General features: G+C 42.4%; 2 protein-coding genes across 2 annotated transcripts; both read left to right on the top strand.

The window, feature by feature from the left end:
• Window positions 1-667: 667 nt before the first annotated feature.
• Window positions 668-7,363, top strand: LOC308401072 (extracellular calcium-sensing receptor-like; the record flags this gene model as incomplete). Its single annotated transcript, XM_080889131.1, has 11 exons — window positions 668-725; window positions 2,486-2,547; window positions 3,269-3,423; window positions 3,702-3,996; window positions 4,168-4,254; window positions 4,488-4,757; window positions 4,966-5,172; window positions 5,260-5,535; window positions 5,920-6,147; window positions 6,243-6,366; window positions 6,453-7,363. 11 exons carry the CDS (start codon window positions 668-670, stop codon window positions 7,361-7,363), a joined length of 2,673 nt encoding a protein of 890 aa, XP_080745257.1.
• Window positions 7,364-10,822: 3,459 nt separating this feature from the next.
• Window positions 10,823-23,279, top strand: LOC308401071 (vomeronasal type-2 receptor 1-like; the record flags this gene model as incomplete). The annotated part of the gene is made up of 14 exons (XM_080889130.1): window positions 10,823-10,953; window positions 11,429-11,586; window positions 12,213-13,067; window positions 16,028-16,115; window positions 16,426-17,008; window positions 19,217-19,371; window positions 19,645-19,939; window positions 20,111-20,197; window positions 20,431-20,700; window positions 20,890-21,096; window positions 21,180-21,455; window positions 21,835-22,062; window positions 22,159-22,282; window positions 22,369-23,279. The coding sequence occupies 14 exons, from the start codon at window positions 10,823-10,825 to the stop codon at window positions 23,277-23,279; spliced, it is 4,368 nt and encodes a 1,455-aa protein (XP_080745256.1).
• Window positions 23,280-24,432: the final 1,153 nt, after the last annotated feature.

Genomic DNA, 24,432 nt, shown 5'->3' with positions numbered 1-24,432 from the left:
AATGGAACTACAGCATGTAAAAGTATAAAGTAAGCTCTGGTTCTTGGTTCTATGGTAGGTCTTAAAGGGTTAAAGGGTAGAATAGCAGATAAGAACCTCAAATAACTGTATTTTAATACTCAATTATATTCAATTTATCAGGGACAAGCAAAAAGCTCAATCAGGTAATAGCAACTGTATAATCAAATTATTTTAAAATTAAACATTTTGAAAAAAGTAAAAATTCTAAAAACCTTTTGCTAATGCTACTTCCAGTTTTGATGAGGTTATAGTCGAGGATAGAGGGAACACATCAGCTGTAGATGAATTCTTCTAGCCATACAGGATGAAATCCTTTTGAGGAGGTAGAAACGTCCCAAGACTTCCTCCAAGTTCCAGTCCTGCATGTCAGCAATGAGCAGAGCAAAGTTAAAAAATCTGCCAAGATACTGTGGCTGTTTTCAGGGAATTCAATATTAAGAGGCACTACCAGACGAAATACGCTATCTACGACAAGCTAACTGGGAAAGAACATGGTAAAAAATTGAAGCAACTCGAAGCTGTTTTAACACAGCACTTTTTCTACAAGTGCCCATGAGTTACATGAAAATGGCGCAAAGGCAAGCTGATTGCCAAGCACTGCAAACCTTTTTCTGATAGTGAATTCATTAAAGACTGTGTGATGAAAATGGTGGAGAACATTTGTCCTGAGAAGAAGCAAGAGTTTGCCAATGTTTGCCTGGCTCGTAACCGGTGATGGGAATAACGGCGTAACAAGTAACGGCGTTACTTTTTTCAGTAACGAGTAATCTAACTAATTACTATTCCTATTATTACAACACCGTTGCCGTTACTAACAAGAAAACGCGGTGCAGTCACGTTACTATTTTTCAACAAACAGTCGGTTGAAGCTGTCTTCAGCTTACTGCACCATCAGTTGCACAGATGTAGCTGTGGACAGCAATCATTTTCTAGCAGATGATCACTTTTTGGCACAACATCTGGAGCTAAGGGGGCAAAACAATCGCATGAGTGTTGTTGTTTGACTGAGGAAGAATAAAGTAGTCATGGTAAGCCAATCACATGACCACTTTAAGATTAAAAAACAACAAGGTAATATATACCAGCTTTTAAATTGTGCTGATAGGCCACATAAAATCACAGTCATGATAAACAATACATATGCGGAGTTTTTTCCTGAATAGTTTCGCCACGTTTAATCTCTAAGGACAGTGCTGGCAAGCACGCTCTGCTTATGACCAAAAAATGTAAAAAATAAAACAAAAAACAGCCTGTTCGTGTTGGTGGAAAAACGCACCATGTCGACCAATCAAAAAATGATATGGCAACATGACATTTGGTCGTTTAGGAAGAGGGGGAAGTTTTAGGAGTGACGGCAAGAGAGAGAGAGAGACAGCAGAAAAAAAGAGAGCGAGTTTTGAGATGTGAGAGATTTGTGACATTTAGCATCTTTGGAGTGTGTAGTTAATGTGTTGTCTTGTGTAGTTAGTGTGTAGTATTGTGGATAGTTTTGTGTTGTGTGTCGGAACAATGAGGCTACTTGACCTTCAGAGCCTTAAGGACCAAAAAAGAGGAACAGATTTATTTGCTGCTGTTTGTTCCGCTGTAGATGACATGAAACTACCATGGAATAAAGTCACTGGTATTATTACGGATGGCGCACCTGCCATGGCTGGTGAGAGAAATGGATTAACAACCCTAGTCTGTAACAAAGTAAAAAAAAAAAAACCCGTGATGGTAAAAAAAAGTGGTCAAAATGATGGTCAATAAAACAAAACAAGACAACTAAAGAACGAGTGATGTACAGATTTATATGGCCCACAATGTTTTGCACTTTTGAAAAAGTTAACTCTTAATGTTTTTTTCCTGTTCACATGTTTTGAATTTAGATGTTTAATTTTTCTTCATTTTGTGTTTTTCGAATACATTATTTTGGTAAAAACATTTAATAATAAATAATTCATAATAAAAAAATTATAATAAAATTTGTGTGTGAAAAAAGGAAAGAAATATAAGGTCATTCATTTGCATTTAATGTTAATGATTCAAAATATTTCAGGCTGAATGGTTGGCCCCCACACATTCTCACCTTCCCAAATCTGGCCCTCTTTGCAAAAAGTTTGGACACCCCTGCATTAAACTCTGTCATGGGACTGTGTTAAATTACACCCACAAAGGCTGGATTTTAGGCCTTTTGCTTCATGTGTGGATGAAACTAAGCTGAGGGATCATGACACTGGGAAAGTCTGTACCAGCATACTGGAGGGTCTATCTGTTAGCTGAACCTCTGATTCAGGAGGAGCAATGAGGTTTTCATCCAGGCTGTCGAACTGGATAAGTCTTTATCTCAAGGATGTTTGAGAAAGTGGGCAAGCGTTGACAGAATATCTTGGTCTGTCCAGGCTGGTGGATGTTCTCCACTATGATGGCCTCAGGATTTCATCTTTACTTTTTGCAGATGATGTGTTACTGTTTGCTTAATCAGGTGGTGACTTCCAACTTGCATTGGAGTGGTTTGCAGCCAAGTGTGAAAATCAGCACCCCCAAGTCAGAGACCATAGTTCTCAGCCGGAAAAGGTGGAATGCCAACACCATCTGGGACAAATTACTACCCCAATCGAAGGGATTTAAATGTCTTAGGGTCTTGTTCACGAGTTTGGGGAAAGTGGAGCATGAGATTCACTGACGGATTTGGGAAACATGTGCAATGATACAGGCACTGTACAGTCTGAGCTAAGTTTTTAATTTACAGGTCAATTTAGATTACAACTATTCAACTGTGGCCACGAACTCTGGGTAGTGATCAAATAAGTAATTTGTTGTCCCTCTCTTTCAAATCAAATATGGACTGAAACTCTTTAATTTGATGTTGTTGTACATTCCACATTAACTTTACTGTACATGAATAATGTTATGTCATTTTTGCTATTCTTCTTTTGTGTCACTTGATATGCACACAGAAACACCAGCTACTCTGACAATTCTTCAGTGAGTTATTACTGATGACTAATTTACTCACAGAGTGTTCCCTGAGTTTGCCTGGATACAAAGCAATCTCAAATGAAAAGTATACTCCGCCTTCTTCCCTGATGGGTGGTGTGCAAGATTAAACAACACAGCAAGTCAATAAAAGGGAATGGCAAACAATAAAACCTAATGACTGATCTCAACAATTCAGAAAGCTGTCATGTGCTCATCTTTGCGAAACAATTTAGTCGTGGTTGTTTTGCTGTGTTCCTATGTTTTTTCTATTCTATCCACTCCTCAGTTTTCTTTGTCCTGTCAGCTGCAGGGACAGTTTCATCTAAATGAGATGCACAAAACTGGAGATGTGGTTCTGGGTGGACTGTTTCAAGTCCATTTCTTTTCAAGTGTTCCTGATCTGTCTTTTACCTCGCAGCCACAACAGCCTACTTGCCATGGGTAACAAAGACAGGGAAAAAGCAGGAAAAAAATAGAATAAGAAAACTGTCAAACTTAGTGCCAGTATAAATATGTATTTTGTATCTGAAATAACTACACAATGCGTCTTCTTTTTCATTTTTTTTCCTTTGACATATGTCTTTAATTGTTATTCAGTTTCCCTGATTGCGTATAATATTTCTACTTTTGCAACATTTTCAAAAGGCACTCGTTTACATATAATTTAAAACCTGTGTTGTATTATATATATGTTAGTAATTACATTTTTCTTGCCTTAGTATGTATGTCCTAGGTTTTAAGTCCGCACAGACCATGGCGTTTGCTATTGATGAGATCAACAGAAACTCAAACCTGCTACCAAATGTGACTCTGGGATACACTCTGTATGATAGCTGCCTTGAACTTGGAATTGGATTCCGTGGAGCATTGTCATTAGCCAGTGGTCAAGAGGATCAAATTGTAGTAGATGATACATGTGTTGGAAATCCTCCAGTCATAGGGGTTGTGGGTGATCCGTCCTCTACAAATTCTATTGCAATCTCCAACGTCTTAGGCTTGTACAGAGTACCTATGGTAAGTTTTCTGCTTGACCATGTAACAGTTTTCTTGGATTGCGTTGATTTAATTAAAAATGTAAAACCATTTTATGAAAACAAAACTAATACTAATAATGCAGTCATGATGACAAAATTAAGATATCTCTACATGGATAGCTCCCGAATATACAGTCTGTGTCTTTCACAGGTGAGTTATTATGCCACATGTTCCTGCCTGAGTGACCGTCAAAAGTATCCATCCTTCTTTAGAACGATCCCAAGTGATGCTTTCCAGGTGAAAATTTGTCATCAAAATTAAAATGGAAACACAAAAGTATGTTTCAATATCTGTGTAAAAGAAGAACAAAGAAAGATATGAAAATATTAGAAATAATGATATACTTAGTTTTGAGAATTATGCTCTATTTTGTTTCTGTATTGTGTCAAAGAATAAAGCTAAATTGCAATTATATTTAAAGTTTTTCTTTTCTTTTCAATGCACTTACACTTTAATCTGTATTCACTTAGGTACGTGCAATGATCCAGATTCTAAAGCATTTTGGCTGGACTTGGGCAGGTCTGCTCGTCACTGATGATGATTATGGGCTTCATGCAGCCAGATCCTTTCAGTCTGAGCTGAGTGTGTCTGGTGAAGGTTGCCTGGCCTACACTGAGGTTTTGCCCTGGGACAAAGACACAGAAGAACTCGGGAGGATTGTTGATGTGATGAAGACCTCTACAGCTCGAGTTGTCATTGTCTTTGAACATCCTAGTCGCATGATGCACCTTATGGATGAGGTTTCGCTTTAAAACACTTTAATGATTAGTAGTTACAGAGGTCTTCATAATTATATTGTGTAAAACACGTATTACGTATCATTGTCAGTACAGAAATGAGTACAAAAATGTAATAATTCAGAATTAATTTTAAAGATCAAAAACTGTTTCAGTAAAGAAGTTGGAGGTTCAATATTACTTCATAGATTTGGTCTAATTTAATTCACAGGTAGTAAGGCAAAATGTGACAGGTCTACAGTGGATAGCCAGCGAGGCCTGGACAGAATCTGCTGTGCTCCAAACACCTCACTTTATGCCATACCTGGGTGGTACACTTGGTATCACTATTCGTCGAGGAGAAATACCAGGGCTCAGGGAATTCCTGTTGCAAATATGTCCTGATCTACATCACAACAGTAGCTACGGAAATAGCTTGGTGAGACTTAAACACTTTTACTCTGTGTGTGTCACAACAATTATATATTTTTATAATGTGTAACAAATATTTTCCAAAATATTTCAGGTGAATCAGTTTTGGGAATTCACATTTCAGTGCAGATTTGCTCCAGCTCCAGCAGGCTGGCTGGAAGGTGGAGGTGCACAATGCACTGGACAGGAAGATCTAGGAAATGTGGACAATGAGTACTTGGACATTTCCAACCTGAGGCCTGAGTATAATGTGTACAAAGCTGTTTATGCACTGGCACATTCCCTTGATGACATGCTGCGGTGCAAGCCAGGAAGAGGGCCTTTCAGTGGGAACAGCTGTGCCTCTTTGCAGTCACTGGAGCCATGGCAGGTGTGTTATCATTGTACACTCCACCTTTGAACGCATTGTTTTTGCATGCTTTCAGAATTTCTGAAAAGGGATTTGCCATACTTGTGAGCAAAAGTAGTTAAGTTATTTAAGTCATGGAGGTCATTAACTTCTATACAGGATTATTAGTAATGTGCCTTGGTTGATTGAGACTTAGATAAAAATGACTTTATATATGTAGGCACCATAGATATAATATTATATTTGATTACTGAACTGAAAAATTGCCACTGTTTGCACTGTAAAGTTACTGGAGCCATGGCAGATGTGATATCATTTTACACTCCATCTATGAATAAATCATTCGTTCTATAATTATTTTTGGAGCAAAAAGTAATTTACTTATTATACATTCCTTTTAAACAGCTTGTTTATTACATGGAAAGAGTGAACTTCACCACTCCATTTGGCGATCAAGTATCATTTGACGAGAATGGTGATGTGGTACCAATTTATGATGTTATTAATGCGTTGTGGCTCCCTGATGGAAGTACTAAAATTCAGAAAGTGGGTGAGGTTAAAAGGACAGCTTTAAAAGGTGAAGAACTCATACTTGATGGAGGCAAAATCTTCTGGAACTTTGAATCCAAACAGGTTAGATATGTTTTTATTTGACAAGTACCTTTTATGACATTTACAGTATATAGAATTGTAGTAGGCAATAAATATTTATTTTTTATGTCCAATAGCCACCTCGATCAGTATGCAGTGAGAGTTGTCCTCCTGGTACCCACATGGTGAGAAGGAAGAGAGAGCCTGAATGCTGTTTTGACTGCATCCCTTGTTCTGAGGGAAAAATCACTAACAAGAGCAGTAGGTCTTTGTTTTTCTGTATGACATAATTGATTTAATTTCTGTGAAATATAGGATGCATTTCACCATCAACCCCTCTTTGTCAGACTCCTTGGAGTGCACCAGTTGTCCAGAGGATTTTTGGTCAAACCCACAGCGTGATTACTGTGTTCCTAAGAAGACAGAGTTTCTCTCCTATCATGACCCTTTGGGTATTTGTTTGACAACAACCTCCTTACTGGGAACATTTATATGTGTTGTTGTTCTGGGGATCTTTATCTACCATCGCACAACACCTATAGTACGTGCCAACAATTCAGAACTTAGTTTCCAGCTATTGTTGTCACTTAAGTTGTGTTTCCTGTGTTCACTTTTGTTCATTGGACGACCCACGATGTGGACGTGTCAACTCAGGCATGCAGCATTTGGCATCAGCTTTGTGCTGTGTGTCTCATGCATCCTGGTAAAAACCATGGTTGTTCTGGCTGTGTTCAAAGCCTCCAAGCCAGGAGGGGGAGCCAGTCTGAAGTGGTTTGGTGCAATGCAGCAGAGAGGAACAGTTCTGTTTCTGACATCTATTCAGGCAGCCATCTGCACTACCTGGCTTGTCTCTTCCTCTCCAACTCCACATAAAAACACCCAATACCACAATGACAAGATAGTATATGAGTGTACAGTTGGGTCAACTGTTGGTTTTGCAGTGTTATTGGGCTATATTGGTGTGCTGGCTTTCCTCAGTTTTTTAATTGCATTCCTGGTGAGGAATCTCCCTGATAGTTTTAATGAGGCCAAGCTCATCACATTCAGCATGCTGATCTTCTGTGCTGTGTGGGTGGCCTTTGTTCCTGCTTATATCAGCTCACCAGGAAATCTTGCAGATGCAGTGGAGGTGTTTGCCATTCTTGCTTCAAGTTTTGGACTCTTGATCACACTGTTTGGACCCAAATGTTACATAATCCTGTTGAGACCAGAGATGAACACAAAGAAAGCTGTTATGGGTCGTGGTATTGTGTCATAAAATTGTCAGTTTATGTCAAACGGATTTTTTTTTTTTTGCACAGTTTAGGCCAAAAATTAAATAAAAAAAATACAATTAACAAATGCTAAATATTAAAGACAGTTATTTAGTCGTCTTTTGGTTGCTGTTCTTTTAAAATGCAGTTTACATACAAAACAACCACACTTTTCAAAGAGAAGCATTGACTTTTTTGTCCCATTTGGTTCTTTAGCCATCAGAATTGTTGTCTGAAGACCAACAAGGATACCCAATGGATTTACTTTGCCAAATGGATCATCGTGGCATTGCCGTATTGGTCCATTTGGTCGATCTTTGTTTTTATTATTTATTATATTTTATTTTCAGATGTTACAGAAGGGACAGACATGAGTGAGAGATAGGAAAGGGAGAAAGAAAGAGGAAGGAAAGGAAAAACAGAAGGGGAGAGGGACAGTGAGAAAGGGGGGGAGAAAAAAAATAAAAATCTCCTGGATCACCTGTTGGGAGAAGAATAGAAAACAAGCAAAAAAAGACAAAAAAAAAACAAAGCAACATACTAAACACAACACCATCGCATTAATCTAGCTAAGTGTAAACAGCAGTAAATACTAAATATTCAATGTTGTTGTGCAGCACGCAGGACAGATGTGCTTCGAAGTAGCAGCCAAGAAAGGTGTAATTTGGGTCTACGAGCAGTGAACACCCGTGTGCATACCTGTGTGGATCAGCGCGCTTGTATTCCAAAGGTTTCTCCATGTAACGATCTACTAGGGAGTGTGGGGGGGCCACAGCCCCGTCCTCCAGGGTGTGAAGCAGGTATGGAGGAGATCAAAACTCCAGACATCCAGAGGCCCCCAGAACACAAGAGACCAAGGAAGACCAACAGAGGGGCAGCCGCGCCACTGTTCCAGTAAGAGCTGAGGAGAGTCCCAGATGAGGGTTCACTCAGCAGCCGCGGAGCAGAAGCCAGGGGGAGTTGCAGTGACGCGCCCGTGAGCTCCGCCGGCCGCCAGCTGTGCCTGAGTGACCGAGCCCCAGGCCGAGAGGCCGGGGCACCCCACCCCCGAAGGGGCCCGAGCGAGCCCCAGGCTCCAGGCCCCGATAAGCGGCCGCCAAGGAGTGAGCCGGTGTGTACCTGGACGCCCACCCCCAGACACAAAGAACCACCAACGCACCGACACCTGAGGGAGTCCGCCACCGGCAGGGGAAGTGGTGGTAGGTGGAGATAGGCCTCCAAACCTTGGAGGGCCTGAGGTGTCCCCAGAGAGGTGGCGTCTGATACCCAGCCTGACTTATAGACACAGACATACAGGCACACACAGACACAAACATCCATTCCCACCCTCATGCTCTCATATGCACTCACTCCACACTCAACCAACGTGGAGACAGACATAAAGAGACGCTGTACACACGATCACACTCCCCAAGCGTACTCTACAAACCGGGTCTAGGCACCCTTGCCCCTGGAGGGGGGAACTGCACCCAGACCCAGGTGGTGTTACCCTTTTCCCTGTGGTGGGGAGAGGCAGACCACCCCGACTCCGTAGCAGCAGGGAGGCCCCACACTCCAGACCGCAGTCGGACGGCCAACTCCACCTAGCCCTCCCGCTCCAGCAGGCCGCAGAGAATGGGGGTGGGAGAAGACTCCAAACCTCCCTCCACCCACTCATTGTAGTGTTGATGCATGTGTGTTCTAAGGTGCAATTAAAACCCAGGAGGGCATGGAGCTACCTGCCAAGGAGCAGCATGTAAGCGCATAGTCCCTCCTGATAGCCCTCAATGTCTAAGTGTATTTAAAATTGAGAGGTGGGCAACGACACCAGGGGTGAGGTGTACAGCCTGATGGTAATTTGGACTCCGTGATTGTGCCCACCCCCAAGATCCTATATGTATGTGTAATGAGAGTGTGAATAATGTGAATGTCTAAGTTGTGGGATAAAATTGAGGCAGAGGCAGCCAGAAGGGGACAGAGGGGGGGGGGGGGGGGGGGTAGCCTCCTCAGCACCCTGGTGACATACCCCTACTCCAAGGCCCTGCATGTGTGGGTGGTTGTGGTGGAGCGGGAAGAGGGAGGCAGCTGGAGATGGGGAGGGAAGGAAGGGAGGGGCAGGTAACCCCTCCCTGGGGCCAGCTCCCCCACTGACCCCAGTAGGCACTCCCACACTCCGCGACCCGCCAGGGAAGCATTGACTTTTTGACACTCCCCTTTAAAATTAAGCTATTAACCTCCTAAGACCCAAACTCTTTCACGGCATGCATTTTTAATTTCTCTTTGCTATTTGGGCTGATAGTACGGTGGCTCGGAAGTGCAAAGCACAAGAAATTAAAAATCTGCAACAAATTAAAAAACGGCAACAAATTTAAAAAACGCAACAAATTAAAAATCCACAACAAATAAAAAAAACGCAACAAATTAAAAAGCCACAACAAATTAAAAAAACGCAACAAATTAAAAATCCACAGCAAATTAAAAAACTGCAACAACTAAAAAAAACGCAACAAATTAAAAATCCGCAACAAATTAAAAATCCACAACAAATTTAAAAAACGCAACAAATTAAAAATCCACAACAAATTAAAAATCCGCAACAAATTAAAAATCCGCAACAAATTAAAAATCCACAACAAATTTAAAAAATGCAACAAATTAAAAATCTTTGACGGAAAAGGATTGTTTGAAATAGGGATTCGGGATGTCAACAAACGTCGAGAAACTCACCCTTCACAGCGCTTCCGTATTACCCTGACAGTGCTCGCTGCACTACATAGAGAACCGGAAAATGTTTTGCCCGTTTTGTGGCGTTAGCTTCAGCCTCTTCACCCCTTTTTGTGCTTCCTGTGGACGGTCTCTGGAGCTTTTGCGGGACACAGACCAGGCAGAAGGGTCAGACAACCTACAGTACTGCATTAAATATTTCAACGAAGGTCACTCATATAGTGTAATCGTGGACATGATGTTAAGTTTGCATGGTGTAAAGATGAGTTTAAGGAGTCTTAAAAGTAAACTCAATAATGCTGGACTTTACCGAAGAAAACATTTTCTCCAGAACAACGATCATTAACGCAATCAGAGCGGAGCTTCAAGGACCTGGGCGATTGTTTGGGTATCGAACAATGTGGCAGGTACTTAAACAAAAGCATCATCTTAAAGTGAAGAGGGATGATGTGATGAAAATACTCCGGGAGCTTAATCCTCATGGATGCCAGATGAGAACACGCAGAAGATTCATTAGGAGAACCTATCATTCGCTGCGACCCAACTACATGTGGCATGCTGATGGTTATGACAAGCTCAAACCATTCGGTTTGGCCATTTCAGGGTGCATTGATGGATTTTCACGCAAGGTTTTGTGGCTAGAATGTGGACCAACCAATAATAATCCAGTGGTCATAGCTTACTATTAATTGTCATGTGTTGGGAGCCTTGGTGTTGTACCGATGAGACTGAGAACTGACTGTGGGACAGAAAACGGCATTATGACTGCAGTTCAGTGCGCACTACGTCACCATCATGATGACCACTTCAACGGAGAGTCCAGTCACATGTTTGGTTCATCAACGAATAACCAGCGAATTGAGTCCTGGTGGTCCATATATCGAAAAGGAAGGTAAATATAACATTTCATTTTGCCTGATATTTAAAGGTGTAACAAATTTGAATGTTGTGCAAAAGTTGATTTATTGTCAGTCTGCCCCAGGGCAGCTGTGGCTACAACTGTATCTGCCTCCACCAGTGTGTGAATGTGAGAGTGAATGAATAGTGTAATTGTAAAGCACTTTGAGGGCCTCGAAAAGCGCTATATAAATGCAATCCATCATTATTATTCTTATTCTTATTTCAGTAATTCAACTTAAAAAGTAAAACCGATATTAAATACTCATTATATGCCAAACTAGACATTTTTAGCCCATTTAGTAATTATGATGATTATGATTTGGAACTTAAGAAAAACCCAACTTCAAAACCAGAATATTGTGAAAAGGTTAAATATTTTAGACTTAAAGTGCCACTCTACTATGAGTTAATTAATTCAAATCATCTGCAAAGGGTTCCTGAGACTCTAAATCGTCTTTCTATTTCAGGAGGACTCACAGGATGGACATGACTGCTGTCCTGACAGTTGTGGGGAAAAAAAACATAATTGACACCCTCCATAAAGAACACCTTAACCCTGATGCACCCGCCAGGGGGAGAGCGGTGGGGTCGGGGGATGCGGGTCCCCCACGGAGGGAGGGAGGAGGTTGGGGTTGCGAGATCCCCCGAGGGGATGGAAGGGGGAGAGAGAGAGAGAGAGAGAGAGAGAGAGAGAGAGAGAGAGAGGAGTAGGGAAAGGCGGGGGTCGCGAAATCCCCCGAGGGGATGGGAGGGAGAGAAGGGGGGGGGGGGGGGGGTTGAGGAAACACCCCGGCGAAAGCACAGCGTGTTGCGCGGTGAGATGATAAGAGCGTGGATGGCGGGTACTAAGCGTGTTGGGGTTTGGTTACAGAGGCGGTGTCCGGGTGCGTGCTGTACAACAACAACAACAAGGTGCCACGAGAAAGAAGAAGACAAAGAAGACAATGTCACGCACTAGACCGTGGGAGCCAAAGAGCACTAAGGTCGGTACAGGTGGACCGCTTTCGCCGGCGGTGTCATCGTCGTCGTCCTCCTCCCGCTCACCATCACCAGCGCATTTGGCGTACGCGGGGTGGGCTACGGTCGCTCCGTTGTTGCGACCGGCCACGTTTCGCTATTGAGGGCTAGGGGTCGAAGAAGACCAAGAGCAGCAGCAACAGCAGCAACAACAACAGGAGAACTCGGAGGAAGAGGAGGAAGAAGAGGAAGAGGCCGAGGAGGATAACGACTCGACAGCCCGAACGCTCGCAGAGGAGGAGCGCTGCTCGGAGGAGCAGGAGAGCGAAAACGACAAGGTAGCGGACCATGGGTTCCCGGGCGGTGTGCGCGGCCTACGCGAGCACGGCCAAGAAATTCGGTTGCAATTATGCCAGGCTGATGGCTCACAAGGCGAGCCAAAAGGCAGAGAAGAAGACGAAGACACAGAAGAAGAAGAAGCAGCAGACAAAGAAGACAAGGAAGACGAAGAAGACGTCAACTGCGGGCGGGGGGTTTCGGAGCTTTGGCGAGAGGACGCCGGCCGTGCTTCAGGTGGCGTTGATGATCTTGGGCGCGATCGCGGGCATGGCGATGTCGGTGAAACTCGCGACACAGATGTAGCCGACGATTATGACGATGATGACAATGAAGAAGAAGACAAAGACTATGAAGACAAAGACTATGAAGAAGAAGAAGACGACGAAGAAGACGACAAAGAGGAGGAAGAAGACGACAACGGCGACGACAACAATGACCTCGACCTGCGAGGACGATGCCCCACCGAAGAAGCCGTGGCTGCGGCGCGAGACGAGGCCTCCTCGTTCATGGCCTACTTGAAACCCATGGGCCACGTCGAGTTCCGAGCCTACGTTGGGCTGCTCGTGCTCGCCGGCGTGTACAGGTCCCGGGCAGAGGCCTGCGAGAGCCTGTGGGACGCCGAGAGCGGCAGGTCCGTGTTCAGAGCCACGATGCCGACCAGACGAGCCAGGTTAGGCGGCGGCGGCGGCGATAGCTACGACAAACTGGCCCCCATCAAAGCCATGTGGGACGAGTGGTGCGCGAGGTTGCCCGCCATGTACCGCCCGGGACCGGAGGTCACCGTCGACGAGAGACTGGTGCCGTTCAGAGGTACGTGGTGTGTGTGTGTTGCGTGCGGATGAGAGGAGGAAGAGGAGCAGGAACGACGACAACACTAGCTTTCTGCTATTGTCGTTGTCGGGTTCTGCATTTGTGCTTTTACGTGACCTTATCTTTAGGGTTGCCAACCGTCCCTTAAAATACGGAATCGTCCCGTATTTCGAAACAAAAGTACACGTCCCGTATTGAGCTAATAAGGGACGCACTTTGTCCCGTAATACAGTGAGAATCAAAAGTAGTCTATAAATGTTAATGGAATTAACGCTTTGTTTGAAAACATAATTCCCAGCCCCTCTCCTGCTTTGTGACCAATGAGCTGACAGCACACTTATGACAATTCGAGTATGACAATTCAGATTATCTCATTGGTCGAGGAAAGGTCGCTTACAGAGAAAATACTGGAAGACAACAGATGACCACAACAAGAAGCATGGCCAACAGGGAAACAAACGCCGACACTGCGGTGCAAGTCTCGGATGACAGTACACCTAAAGCTGGGCAGACACTGTGCGATTTTCAAACTGCACGATTGACTCGCAGGGGTTAGAAGTTGGTAGGTCACGATGCAGGGTCTCACACTATACCGCCCGATGCTCTGATGCGACCTGAGAGCTCACACTGTGCGTCCATGAAATGAAGGTTATAACAGAAAATCTGTCACTCTCTCCCTCTCTGTCTTTCACTCACACAGACACACTACCACCATCAACTTTGCTAAATTGCTAATGAAAAACATTGATCAGGCAGCTGTGATTGAGCAGCAGTGTAAATCCAACTGTTTTCACGGTTGTTGTGGTCGTGATAATTTTGTGATGCCACATCGAAAAGGCTCGGATGAGCTTTCCAAAGTTCTACAAGTTGTGCCTCCATGGCTTGTGTCCAGATCACACGCTGCACAGCCGTGCTGCTCCGTCTTTTTCACCGACGTTTACGTTCTGCGCATGCGCAGTGTGAGCGGCTGCGGTGACACCCTCATGAGCGATTGATGATCGGGAGCTGGTCGTGAGGTGTTAATCGCTTCTCGTTACCCCACGTATACTACACGATGCACGATGAAGGCCAAAATCGGTCTGATCACCAAATCGGTCGCACGACTCAGAAATCGTCTCAAAATGGGCCAAAAATCGCACAGTGTGAGCCCAGCATTAGAGCAGCAACGTTTGTTCGCTCAGAGAAAGAAAAATAGGCTGCAAAAGCACAGGGAGGAATGGGAAAAGGAAAACACCTGGCTGGAAAAAGTTAATATGGGCATGTGCAGTGAATATCAGCGCTATGTGGCCAGAAGTGTGATAATATAACTTATTTTGTGTAATAAACAACTGCAAGGATAGATGATTACAACAAATAGATGACTAATACATAAAAGTAATACATAGATGAATAATGATGATGAGTTAAGATGCGTAATCATGGGAACAAGCGGGTTTACAAACAGGAGCAGCTGATTAGCATTAGAAAAGCTGAAATAATACCTCAACTGAAGCCAATTGTACTAAATGCACTAAATGTGCACTGTTACAAGAATGTTTTTCTTTCTATTGTTTTCTATTAATTTATATAATTTTAAGTTAAGCAGGACAGAGTTCTTTTAAAGAAAGATTTACTTATATTCTCAAAAGTTAAGCATGACAGGCTTCTGTTTAACCCTTTAAGACCTACCATAGAACCAAGTCCGCCAGAGCTTATATTATATTTTTACATGCTGTGGAGCCATTTTTGGGAGCATTTCAAGTTGCTATACATCAATACAACCATTATAGCCCAAACTTTAATAATATGTCTGCATTAGGTGCATAGTAATTACATAAATTGCAAAAAAGTGCAATAAACTACAAAAAAATTGAAAATCGTTTTTGTTTTTTTAACATATATTTCTAGTTAGAGAAATTTAAGAGGCTCATCCCTCAAAACTGTAAATACAAAAAAGTTGCACAAACTAGTTTCCCACCACAGGAAATTTATTTTGAGTGTCTTCATAGTTTTATTTTTGAAATACACCAATTTTTATACACTGCAGGAAAAACGAAAATAAATATTATAATGCAAATTTGCAAAATAACAGCATATGCATCAAAATAAACTATTTCCAGCAGTGCAATATGAGTCCTAAGCATCCCAGAAACGACACAGAAAGTCATAAACTCAAACATAACTTTTTAAAACACAAGTATAGGCTCATAAGGCCCCGATCGTAAAAAAAACTACATTTCCGCAAAATGACGTCACTTCCGGTTTTGGGCAAGACATGGCGGACATGCGATAGTTCGCGCTGATGGACGTAGGAAGTGTTACAAACAGCTGATCGGATCGGCAAAGCGTGTTTCTGGAATATCATGTTTTTGTTGCTGCAAGTGATTTTTATGCAGTTTTTGCAAAGCTATATGTGGAAAGAAACTGTGACCTAGGACAAGCTGATGGCATAAGATGTAAGTACAACTCCTCCGGTTTCATATGCAAAAAAAATTATTGCGCTAGCTTACGTGGTTGCAGAGCTACCGGGATTTAAAAATAGTTACGCAAAATGGAGCGTGCCCGCTCCGATCGGCTGTAAAGGGTTAAGAAAGAGACCTGTTTTACTGTGTTAATGTTTTCATTTTGAGCTAAAAAATAAATGGCTAAATGATCATTTGTTTCCCATGTGTTCATATCACAAAGAATATGCATCTGCTTAAATCAACTTCAAGTCAAATGGTTAAAAAAATAATTTCACACACAAAAAAAGAGCTACCACACTGGGAAGGGTGAAGACAACTGGGTTGCCCGGCCCTGGCCACGAGGTGTCCCTTATTTATTTTTCAGGGAGTTGGCAACCCTACTTATCTTCTACGCTTGCACGTGTATTCTCTGTCAAACTCACGTCTCTCTCCCTCTCTCCCTCGCCCTCTCGTCTGGTATTGTCGTTGTTTGGTTCTGCGTTTGTGTATGTGGTGCGTGTGTTGCGTGCGGATGAGAGGAGGAAGAGGAGGTGCGCGAGGTTGCCCGCCATGTACCGCCCGGGACCGGAGGTCACCGTCGACGAGAGACTGGTGCCGTTCAGAGGTACGTGGTGTGTGTGTGTTGCGTGCGGATGAGAGGAGGAAGAGGAGCAGGAACGACGACAACACTAGCTTTCTGCTATTGTCGTTGTCGGGTTCTGCATTTGTGCTTTTACGTGACCTTATCTTCCACGCTTGCACGTGTGTTCTCTCTCAAACTCACGTCTCTCTCCCTCTCTCTCCCACTCTCCCTCGCCCTCTCGTCTGGTATTGTCATTGTTGGATTCTGCGTTTGTGCTTTTACGTGACTTTATCTTCCATGCTTGCAAGTGTGTTCTCTTTCAAACTCACGTCTCTCTCTCCCTCGCCATCAGGAAGGTGTCTGTTCAGACAGTACATGCCCAGCAAACCAGCCAGGTACGGGATCAAGATATGGGTGGCATGCGATGCGTGTTCCAGCTACACGTGGAAGATGCAAGTCTACACCGGCAAACCCGGCAAACCCGGCAAGCCAGACAAGCGCGGCCCTCCCGAAAAGCACCTGTCCACTTGAGTGGTCGTGGACCTCACCGAGGGATTGACGCCGGGACGCAACGTCACATGCGACAACTTTTTCACCTCGCGCGAGCTTGCCGACAGGCTCCATCGCGAAAGAGGCCACACCACGTGCTGGGCACTCTGCGATCAAACAGACCCGAGATCCCCAGAGAGCTGCGCTGCGTCAAGGGCAGGGCCGTGGGCTCCGTCGAATCCGTAGTACTTGGTGGCTCCGTGGGACGAGGAGGAGGAGGAAGAGGGCCCGACACGATCATCCTCTCCTACGTGGCCAAGAAGAACAAGAACGTGCTGCTCCTCACCACAGCTACTCGCTACCAACACCACCACCACTCCGGCCCCAGCCTAGCCGCCGCATCAGCAGCAGCAGCAGCAGCAACAGCAGCAGAAGCAGCGGCGGCAGTGCAAAACCGCCCTTGGTGCTGCATTACAACCGCACCAAGGGAGGCGTCGACAACCTGGACAAGGTCGTGAGCACGTACAGCTACAGGAGAAAGACCTGCAGGTGGTCGACGTCGCGGCCTACAACGCGTTCGTGTTTTGGAGGGAAATTCACCCTGACTGGATGGCGGGCAAGCTCAACAAACGACGGCTCTTCCTCGAGCGACTGGGCAAAGCGCTCGCGCTCCCCATGCTCGAAGCCAGGGCGTTAGCGCGAGGAGGAGGAGGAGGAGGAGTTCTTTGCAAAACTTGTGCATATGGTTTTAAAATTGACAATTTATATTTGCATTTAAAGATATGAAATATGATTCAATAAACATGTTTGTAGTTGTTACAGTAAAAAATACAACTTTTTCTACTCAGACTTTATGTGTTTTCTTTGATTTTAGATTAATTGTGTTAATACAGTATGTCAAAATCAAAACATAACTGTAAATTCAGAAATGTGAGGTTGTGCTGAAAAGGATGATACCAAACAAGGCAAAGTAAATAGTATTTAAAGGTGAAATGTAGAGGAACCATCAAAAGTAGTCTAAAATGGCCAATTATACCCTGGAACCCAGAGGGTTAAACATTTTTTTTAAAGTAATGCAAGAGTTACTTTTCAAGTAATTAATTACTTTTAGAATCTTTTAACTCAGTTACTAACTCACTTACTTTTTTGAAGAAGTAACTAGTAACTATAATTAATTACTTTTTCAAAGTAACTTGCCCAACACTGCTCGTAACACTGTGGTACAAAGAACTGAAGAAGTTTCATCTAATATTAAGAGTTAACAGTTGGATGCAAAAGGAGTGGATTTTGACTTTTTTTCGATAGCTTGCGACAAAAGCACAGATGCATCTGACAACGCTCAATTACTGATTGTTTTTGGAAGAGTGGACAATAAAATGAAGATGAGTGAAGAGCTACTTGAACTCCAGAGCCTTAAGGACCAAAAAAGAGGAACATTTGCTGCTGTTTGTTCCGCTGTAGATGACATAAAACTACCATGGAATAAAGTCACTATTATTATTAATATTAATAATATTATTATTACGGATGGCGCACCTGCCATGGCTGGTGAGAGAAATTGTTTGCTTAATCAGGTGGTGACTTCCAACTTGCATTGGAGTGGTTTGCAGCCAAGTGTGAAAATCAGCACCCCCAAGTCAGAGACCATAGTTCTCAGCCGGAAAAGGCGGAATGCCAACTCCATCTGAGACAAATTACTAACCCAATTGAAGGGATTTAAATGTCTTAGGGTCTTGTTCACGAGTTTGGGGAAAGTGGAGCATGAGATTCACTGACGGATTTGGGAAACATGAGCAATGATACAGGCACTGTACAGTCTGAGCTAGGTTTTTAATTTACAGGTCAATTTAGATTACAACTATTCAACTGTGGCCACGAACTCTGGGTAGTGATCAAATAAGTAATTTTTTGTCCCTCTCTTTTAAATCAAATATGGACTGGAGTTTTTAATATGATGCTGTTGTACATTCCACGTTAACTTTACTGTACATGAATAATGTTATGTTATTTTTGCTATTTTTCTTTTGTGACACTTGATATAATAATGGATTGGATTTATATAACGCTTTTCAAGGCACCCAAAGCGCTTTACAATACCACTATTCATTCACTCTCACATTTACACACTGGTGGAGGCAAGCTACATTTGTAGCTACAGCTGCCCTGGGGCAGACTGACAGAAACGAGGCTGCCGTATCGCGCCATCGGCCCCTCTGGCCAACACCAGTAGGCGGTAGGGTAAAGTGTCTTGCTCAAGGACACAACGACCAGGACAGAGAGCCCAGGGATTGAACCAGCGACCTTCCGGTTACAGATGCGCTTCCCAACCCCCTGAGCCACAGTCGCCCCACACAGAAACACCTGTTACTCTGACAATTCTTCAGTGAGTTATTACTGATGACTAATTTACTCCCAGAGTGTTTCCTGAGTTTGCCTGGATACAAAGCAATCTCAAATGAAAAGTATACTCCGCCTTCTTCCCTGATGCAAGATTAAACAACACAGTAAGTCAATAAAAGGGAATGGCAAAGAATAAAACCTAATAACTGATCTCAACAATTCAGAAAGCTGTCATGTGCTTATCTTTGCAAAACAATTTAGTCGTGGTTGTTTTGCTGTGTTCCTATGTTTTTTCGACTCGATCCACTCCTCAGTTTTCTTTGTCCTGTCAGCTGCAGGGACAGTTTCATCTAAATGAGATGCACAAAACTGGAGATGTGGTTCTGGGTGGACTGTTTCAAGTCCATTTCTTTTCAAGTGTTCCTGATCTGTCTTTTACCTCGCTGCCACAACAGCCTACTTGCCATGGGTAACAAGGACAGTGAAAAAGCATGAAAAAAATAGAATAAAAAAACTGTCAAACTTAGTGCCAGTATAAATATGTATTTTGTATCTGAAATAACTAAACAATGTGTCTTCTTTTTCATTTTTTTCTTAATATATGTCTTTAATTGTTATTCAGTATCCTTAATTGTTTATAATATTTCTACTTTTGCAACTTTTTCAAAAGGCACTCGTTTACTTGTAATTTAAAACCTGTGTTGTATTATATATATTAGTAATTAAAATTTTCTTGTCTTAGTGTGTATGTCCTAGGATTTAAGTCCGCACAGACCATGGCATTTGCTATTGATGAGATCAATAGAAACTCAAACCTGCTACCAAATGTGACTCTGGGATACACTCTTTATGATAACTGCCTTGAACTTGGAATTGGATTCCGTGGAGCATTGTCATTAGCCAGTGGTCAAGAGGATCAAATTGTAGTAGATGATACATGTGTTGGAAATCCTCCAGTCATAGGGGTTGTGGGTGATTCGACCTCTACAAATTCTATTGCAATCTCCAACGTCTTAGGCTTGTACAGAGTACCTATGGTAAGTTTTCTGCTTGACCATGTAACAGTTTTCTTGGATTAATTTGATTTAATTAAAAATGTAAAACCATTTTATGAAAACAAAGCTAATACTAATAATGCAGTCATGATGACAAAGTTAAGATATCTCTACATGGATAGCTCCTGAATATACAGTCTGTGTCTTTCACAGGTGAGTTATTATGCCACATGTTCCTGCCTGAGTGACCGTCAAAAGTATCCATCCTTCTTTAGAACGATCCCAAGTGATGCTTTCCAGGTGAAAATTTGTCATCAAAATTAAAATGGAAACGCAAAAGTATGTTTCAATATCTGTGTAAAAGAAGAACAAAGAAAGATATGAAAATATTAGAAATAATAATATACTTAGTTTTGAGAATTGTGCTCTATTTTGTTTCTGTATTGTGTCAAAGAATAAAGCTAAATTGCAATTATATTTAAAGTTTTTCTTTTCTTTTCAATGCACTTACACTTTAATCTGTATTCACTTAGGTACGTGCAATGATCCAGATTCTAAAGCATTTTGGCTGGACTTGGGCAGGTCTGCTCGTCACTGATGATGATTATGGGCTTCATGCAGCCAGATTCTTTCAGTCTGAGCTGAGTGTGTCTGGTGAAGGTTGCCTGGCCTACACTGAGGTTTTGCCCTGGGACAAAGACACAGATGAACTCAGGAGGATTGTTGATGTGATGAAGACCTCTACAGCTCGAGTTGTCATTGTCTTTGAACATCCTAGTCGCATAATACACCTTATAGATGAGGTTTCACTTTAAAACACTTTAATGATTAGTAGTTACAGAGGTCTTCATAATTATATTGTGTAAAACACGTATTACGTATCATTGTCAGTACAGAAATGAGTACAAAAATGTAATAATTCAGAAACTGTTTCAGTAAAGAAGTTGGAGGCTCAGTATTACTTCATAGATTTGGTCTAATTTAATTCACAGGTAGTAAGGCAAAATGTGACAGGTCTACAGTGGATAGCCAGCGTGGCCTTGACAGAATCTGTTGTGCTCCAAACACCTCACTTTATGCCATACCTGGGTGGTATACTTGGTATCACCATTCGTCAAGGAGAGATACCAGGGCTCAGGGATTTTCTGTTGCAAATACATCCTGATCTACATCACAACAGTAGCTACGGAAATAGCTTGGTGAGACTTGAACATTTTTACTGTGTGTCACAACAATTATATATTTTCATAATGTGTAATAAACATTTTTCAAAATATTTCAGGTGAATCAGTTTTGGGAATTTACATTTCAGTGCAGATTTGCTCCAGCTCCAGCAGGCTGGCTGGAAGGTGGAGGTGCACAATGCACTGGACAGGAAGATCTAGGAAATGTGGACAATGAGTACTTGGACATTTCCAACCTACGAACTGAGTATAATGTGTACAAAGCTGTTTATGCACTGGCATATTCCCTTGATGACATGCTGCGGTGCAAGCCAGGAAGAGGGCCTTTCAGTGGGAACAGCTGTGCCTCTTTGCAGTCACTGGAGCCATGGCAGGTGTGTTATCATTGTACACTCCACCTTTGAACACATTGTTTTTGCATGCTTTCAGAATTTCTGAAAAGGGATTTGCCATACTTGTGAGCAAAAGTAGTCATTTAAGTCATGGAGGTCATTAACTTTTATACAGGATTATTAGTAATGTGCCTTGGTTGATTGAGACTTAGATATAAATGACTTTATATATGTAGGCACCATAGATATAATATTATATTTGATTACTGAACTGAAAAATTGCCACTGTTTGCACTGTAAAGTTACTGGAGCCATGGCAGATGTGATATCATTTTACACTCCATCTATGAATAAATCATTGGTTCTATAATTATTTTTTGAGCAAAAAGTAATTTACTTATTATACATTCCTTTTAAACAGCTTGTTTATTACATGGAAAGAGTGAACTTCACCACTCCATTTGGCGATCAAGTGTCATTTGACGAGAATGGTGATGTGGTACCAATTTATGATGTTATTAATGCGTTGTGGCTCCCTGATGGAAGCACTAAAATTCAGAAAGTGGGTGAGGTTAAAAGGACAGCTTTAAAAGGTGAAGAACTCATACTTGATGAAGGCAAAATCTTCTGGAACTTTGAATCCAAACAGGTTAGATATGTTTTTATTTGACAAGTACCTTTTATGACATTTACAGTATATAGAATTGTAGCAGGCAATAAATATTTATTTTTTTATGTCCAATAGCCACCTCGATCAGTATGCAGTGAGAGTTGTCCTCCTGGTACCCACATGGTGAGAAGGAAGAGAGAGCCCGAATGCTGTTTTGACTGCATCCCCTGTTCTGAGGGAAAGATCACTAACAAGAGCAGTAGGTCTTTGTCTTTCTGTATGACATATTTGATTTAATTTCTGTGAAATATAGTATGCATTTCACCATCAACCCTTCTTTGTCAGACTCCTTGGAGTGCACCAGTTGTCCAGAGGATTTTTGGTCAAACCCACAGCGTGACCACTGTGTTCTTAGGAAAACAGAGTTTCTCTCTTATCATGACCCTTTGGGTATTTGTTTGACAGCAATCTCCTTACTGGGAACATTTATATGTGCTGTTGTTCTGGGGATCTTTATCTGCCATCGCAGAACACCTATAGTACGTGCCAACAATTCAGAACTTAGTTTCCAGCTATTGTTGTCACTTAAGTTGTGTTTCCTGTGTTCACTTTTGTTCATTGGACGACCCAGGATGTGGACATGCCAACTCAGGCATGCAGCATTTGGGATCAGCTTTGTGCTGTGTGTCTCATGTATCCTGGTAAAAACCATGGTTGTTCTGGCTGTGTTCAAAGCCTCCAAGCCAGGAGGGGGAGCCAGTCTGAAGTGGTTTGGTGCTATGCAGCAGAGAGGAACAGTTCTGTTTCTTACATCTATTCAGGCAGCCATCTGCACTACCTGGCTTGTCTCTTCCTCTCCAACTCCACATAAAAACACCCAATACCACAATGACAAGATAGTGTATGAGTGTTCAGTTGGGTCCACTGTTGGTTTTGCAGTGTTATTGGGCTATATTGGCATACTGGCTTTCCTCAGTTTTCTAATTGCATTCCTGGTGAGGAATCTCCCTGATAGTTTTAATGAGGCCAAGCTCATCACATTCAGCATGCTGATCTTCTGTGCTGTGTGGGTGGCCTTTGTTCCTGCTTATATCAGCTCACCAGGAAATCTTGCAGATGCAGTGGAGGTGTTTGCCATTCTTGCTTCAAGTTTTGGACTCTTGATCACACTGTTTGGACCCAAATGTTACATAATCCTGTTGAGACCAGAGATGAACACAAAGAAAGCTGTTATGGGCCGTGGGATTGTGTCATAAAATTTTCAGTTCAAGTCAAAAAAAAAAAATTATTTGCACTCTATTGACCGAAAATTAAATAAACAATTAAAATGAACAAATGTTAAATATTAAAGACAGTTATTTAGTCGGTTTTTTTGTTGTTGTTCTTTTAAAATGCAGTTTACATACAAAACAACCAGACTTTTCAAAGAGAAGCATTGACTTTGTTACACTGCACTGTAAAATTTACCTATTACGGAAATTAAATATAATTGAAACTCTTTTAATAAACTACGCTTTCAACTTGAATTCATTTAGCAGTTCTAATATATATTTTTGCATATTTGGTCTGTCTTGAACTGATCATGATCAAAACCATGCTGATCATTTCAAGAAAACAACTAATACTGTCACGGTTTGCGGGGCAAAAGGGCGGCAGTTCTGGTGCAGGTGAGTGTTTATTTATAATAGTGGGTCAATACGAACAGCAAGGGTGGCAAAACATGAAACTAGAAACCTAAACTGGGTAAACTAATAAGACAAACCAGAAACGAAGATGCAGGGAGGTCCGGGGAAATACATACGGAGAGACGCAGGGAGACCGAGGGGAAACAACACAGACGAACCAGCAATTACTATGACAGAAGACACAACTTAAATACACTCAGAGAACACAGGGAGATTACATACAGGTGGGAACACAGCTGGGAGTGATTAACATGACGAGACTAGGGAGGCAAAATGAAAACACTCACATAAGACACAGACCTTCACAATAAAACAGGAACTTACACATGAAAGGACACAAACTAAGAAACGCGGACTAGATACAGGAACATACGGGCACAGAACAGAGTAAACACTAACCAGAGGAAGAACAGAACCAAAATCACGAAGAGAAAACCCAAAACGCTGGGTCAAAAGGACCCAGGATCATGACAAATACAGGTTTCCATTTCAAAATGTGCTACAATCAATACTTAACTATAGTGACAATTCCAGGCTCCCAGAGACACAAGGCTCTCCAACAGTTACCTAGAAGGTCTCTCCAAACAGACTGTAAGAAGCGTGTCATCCAGAGTTTATCTCCCATTGAGAACTGGGAGTAGTGCAAGATGGCGGCGCGCACAGATGCAGCAGCTCTATGCTCTCCACTTAGGTGCTTTTCTTTTTCTTTTTTCCACATTTCTTT

The sequence above is a fragment of the Rhamphochromis sp. 'chilingali' genome, assembly GCF_963969265.1.
Source record: "Rhamphochromis sp. 'chilingali' genome assembly, chromosome: 8".
Lineage (NCBI taxonomy): Eukaryota > Metazoa > Chordata > Actinopteri > Cichliformes > Cichlidae > Rhamphochromis > Rhamphochromis sp. 'chilingali'.
The sequence above is the reverse complement of the archived record's forward strand: the minus strand, read 5'-3'. Positions and strand labels throughout refer to the sequence as shown.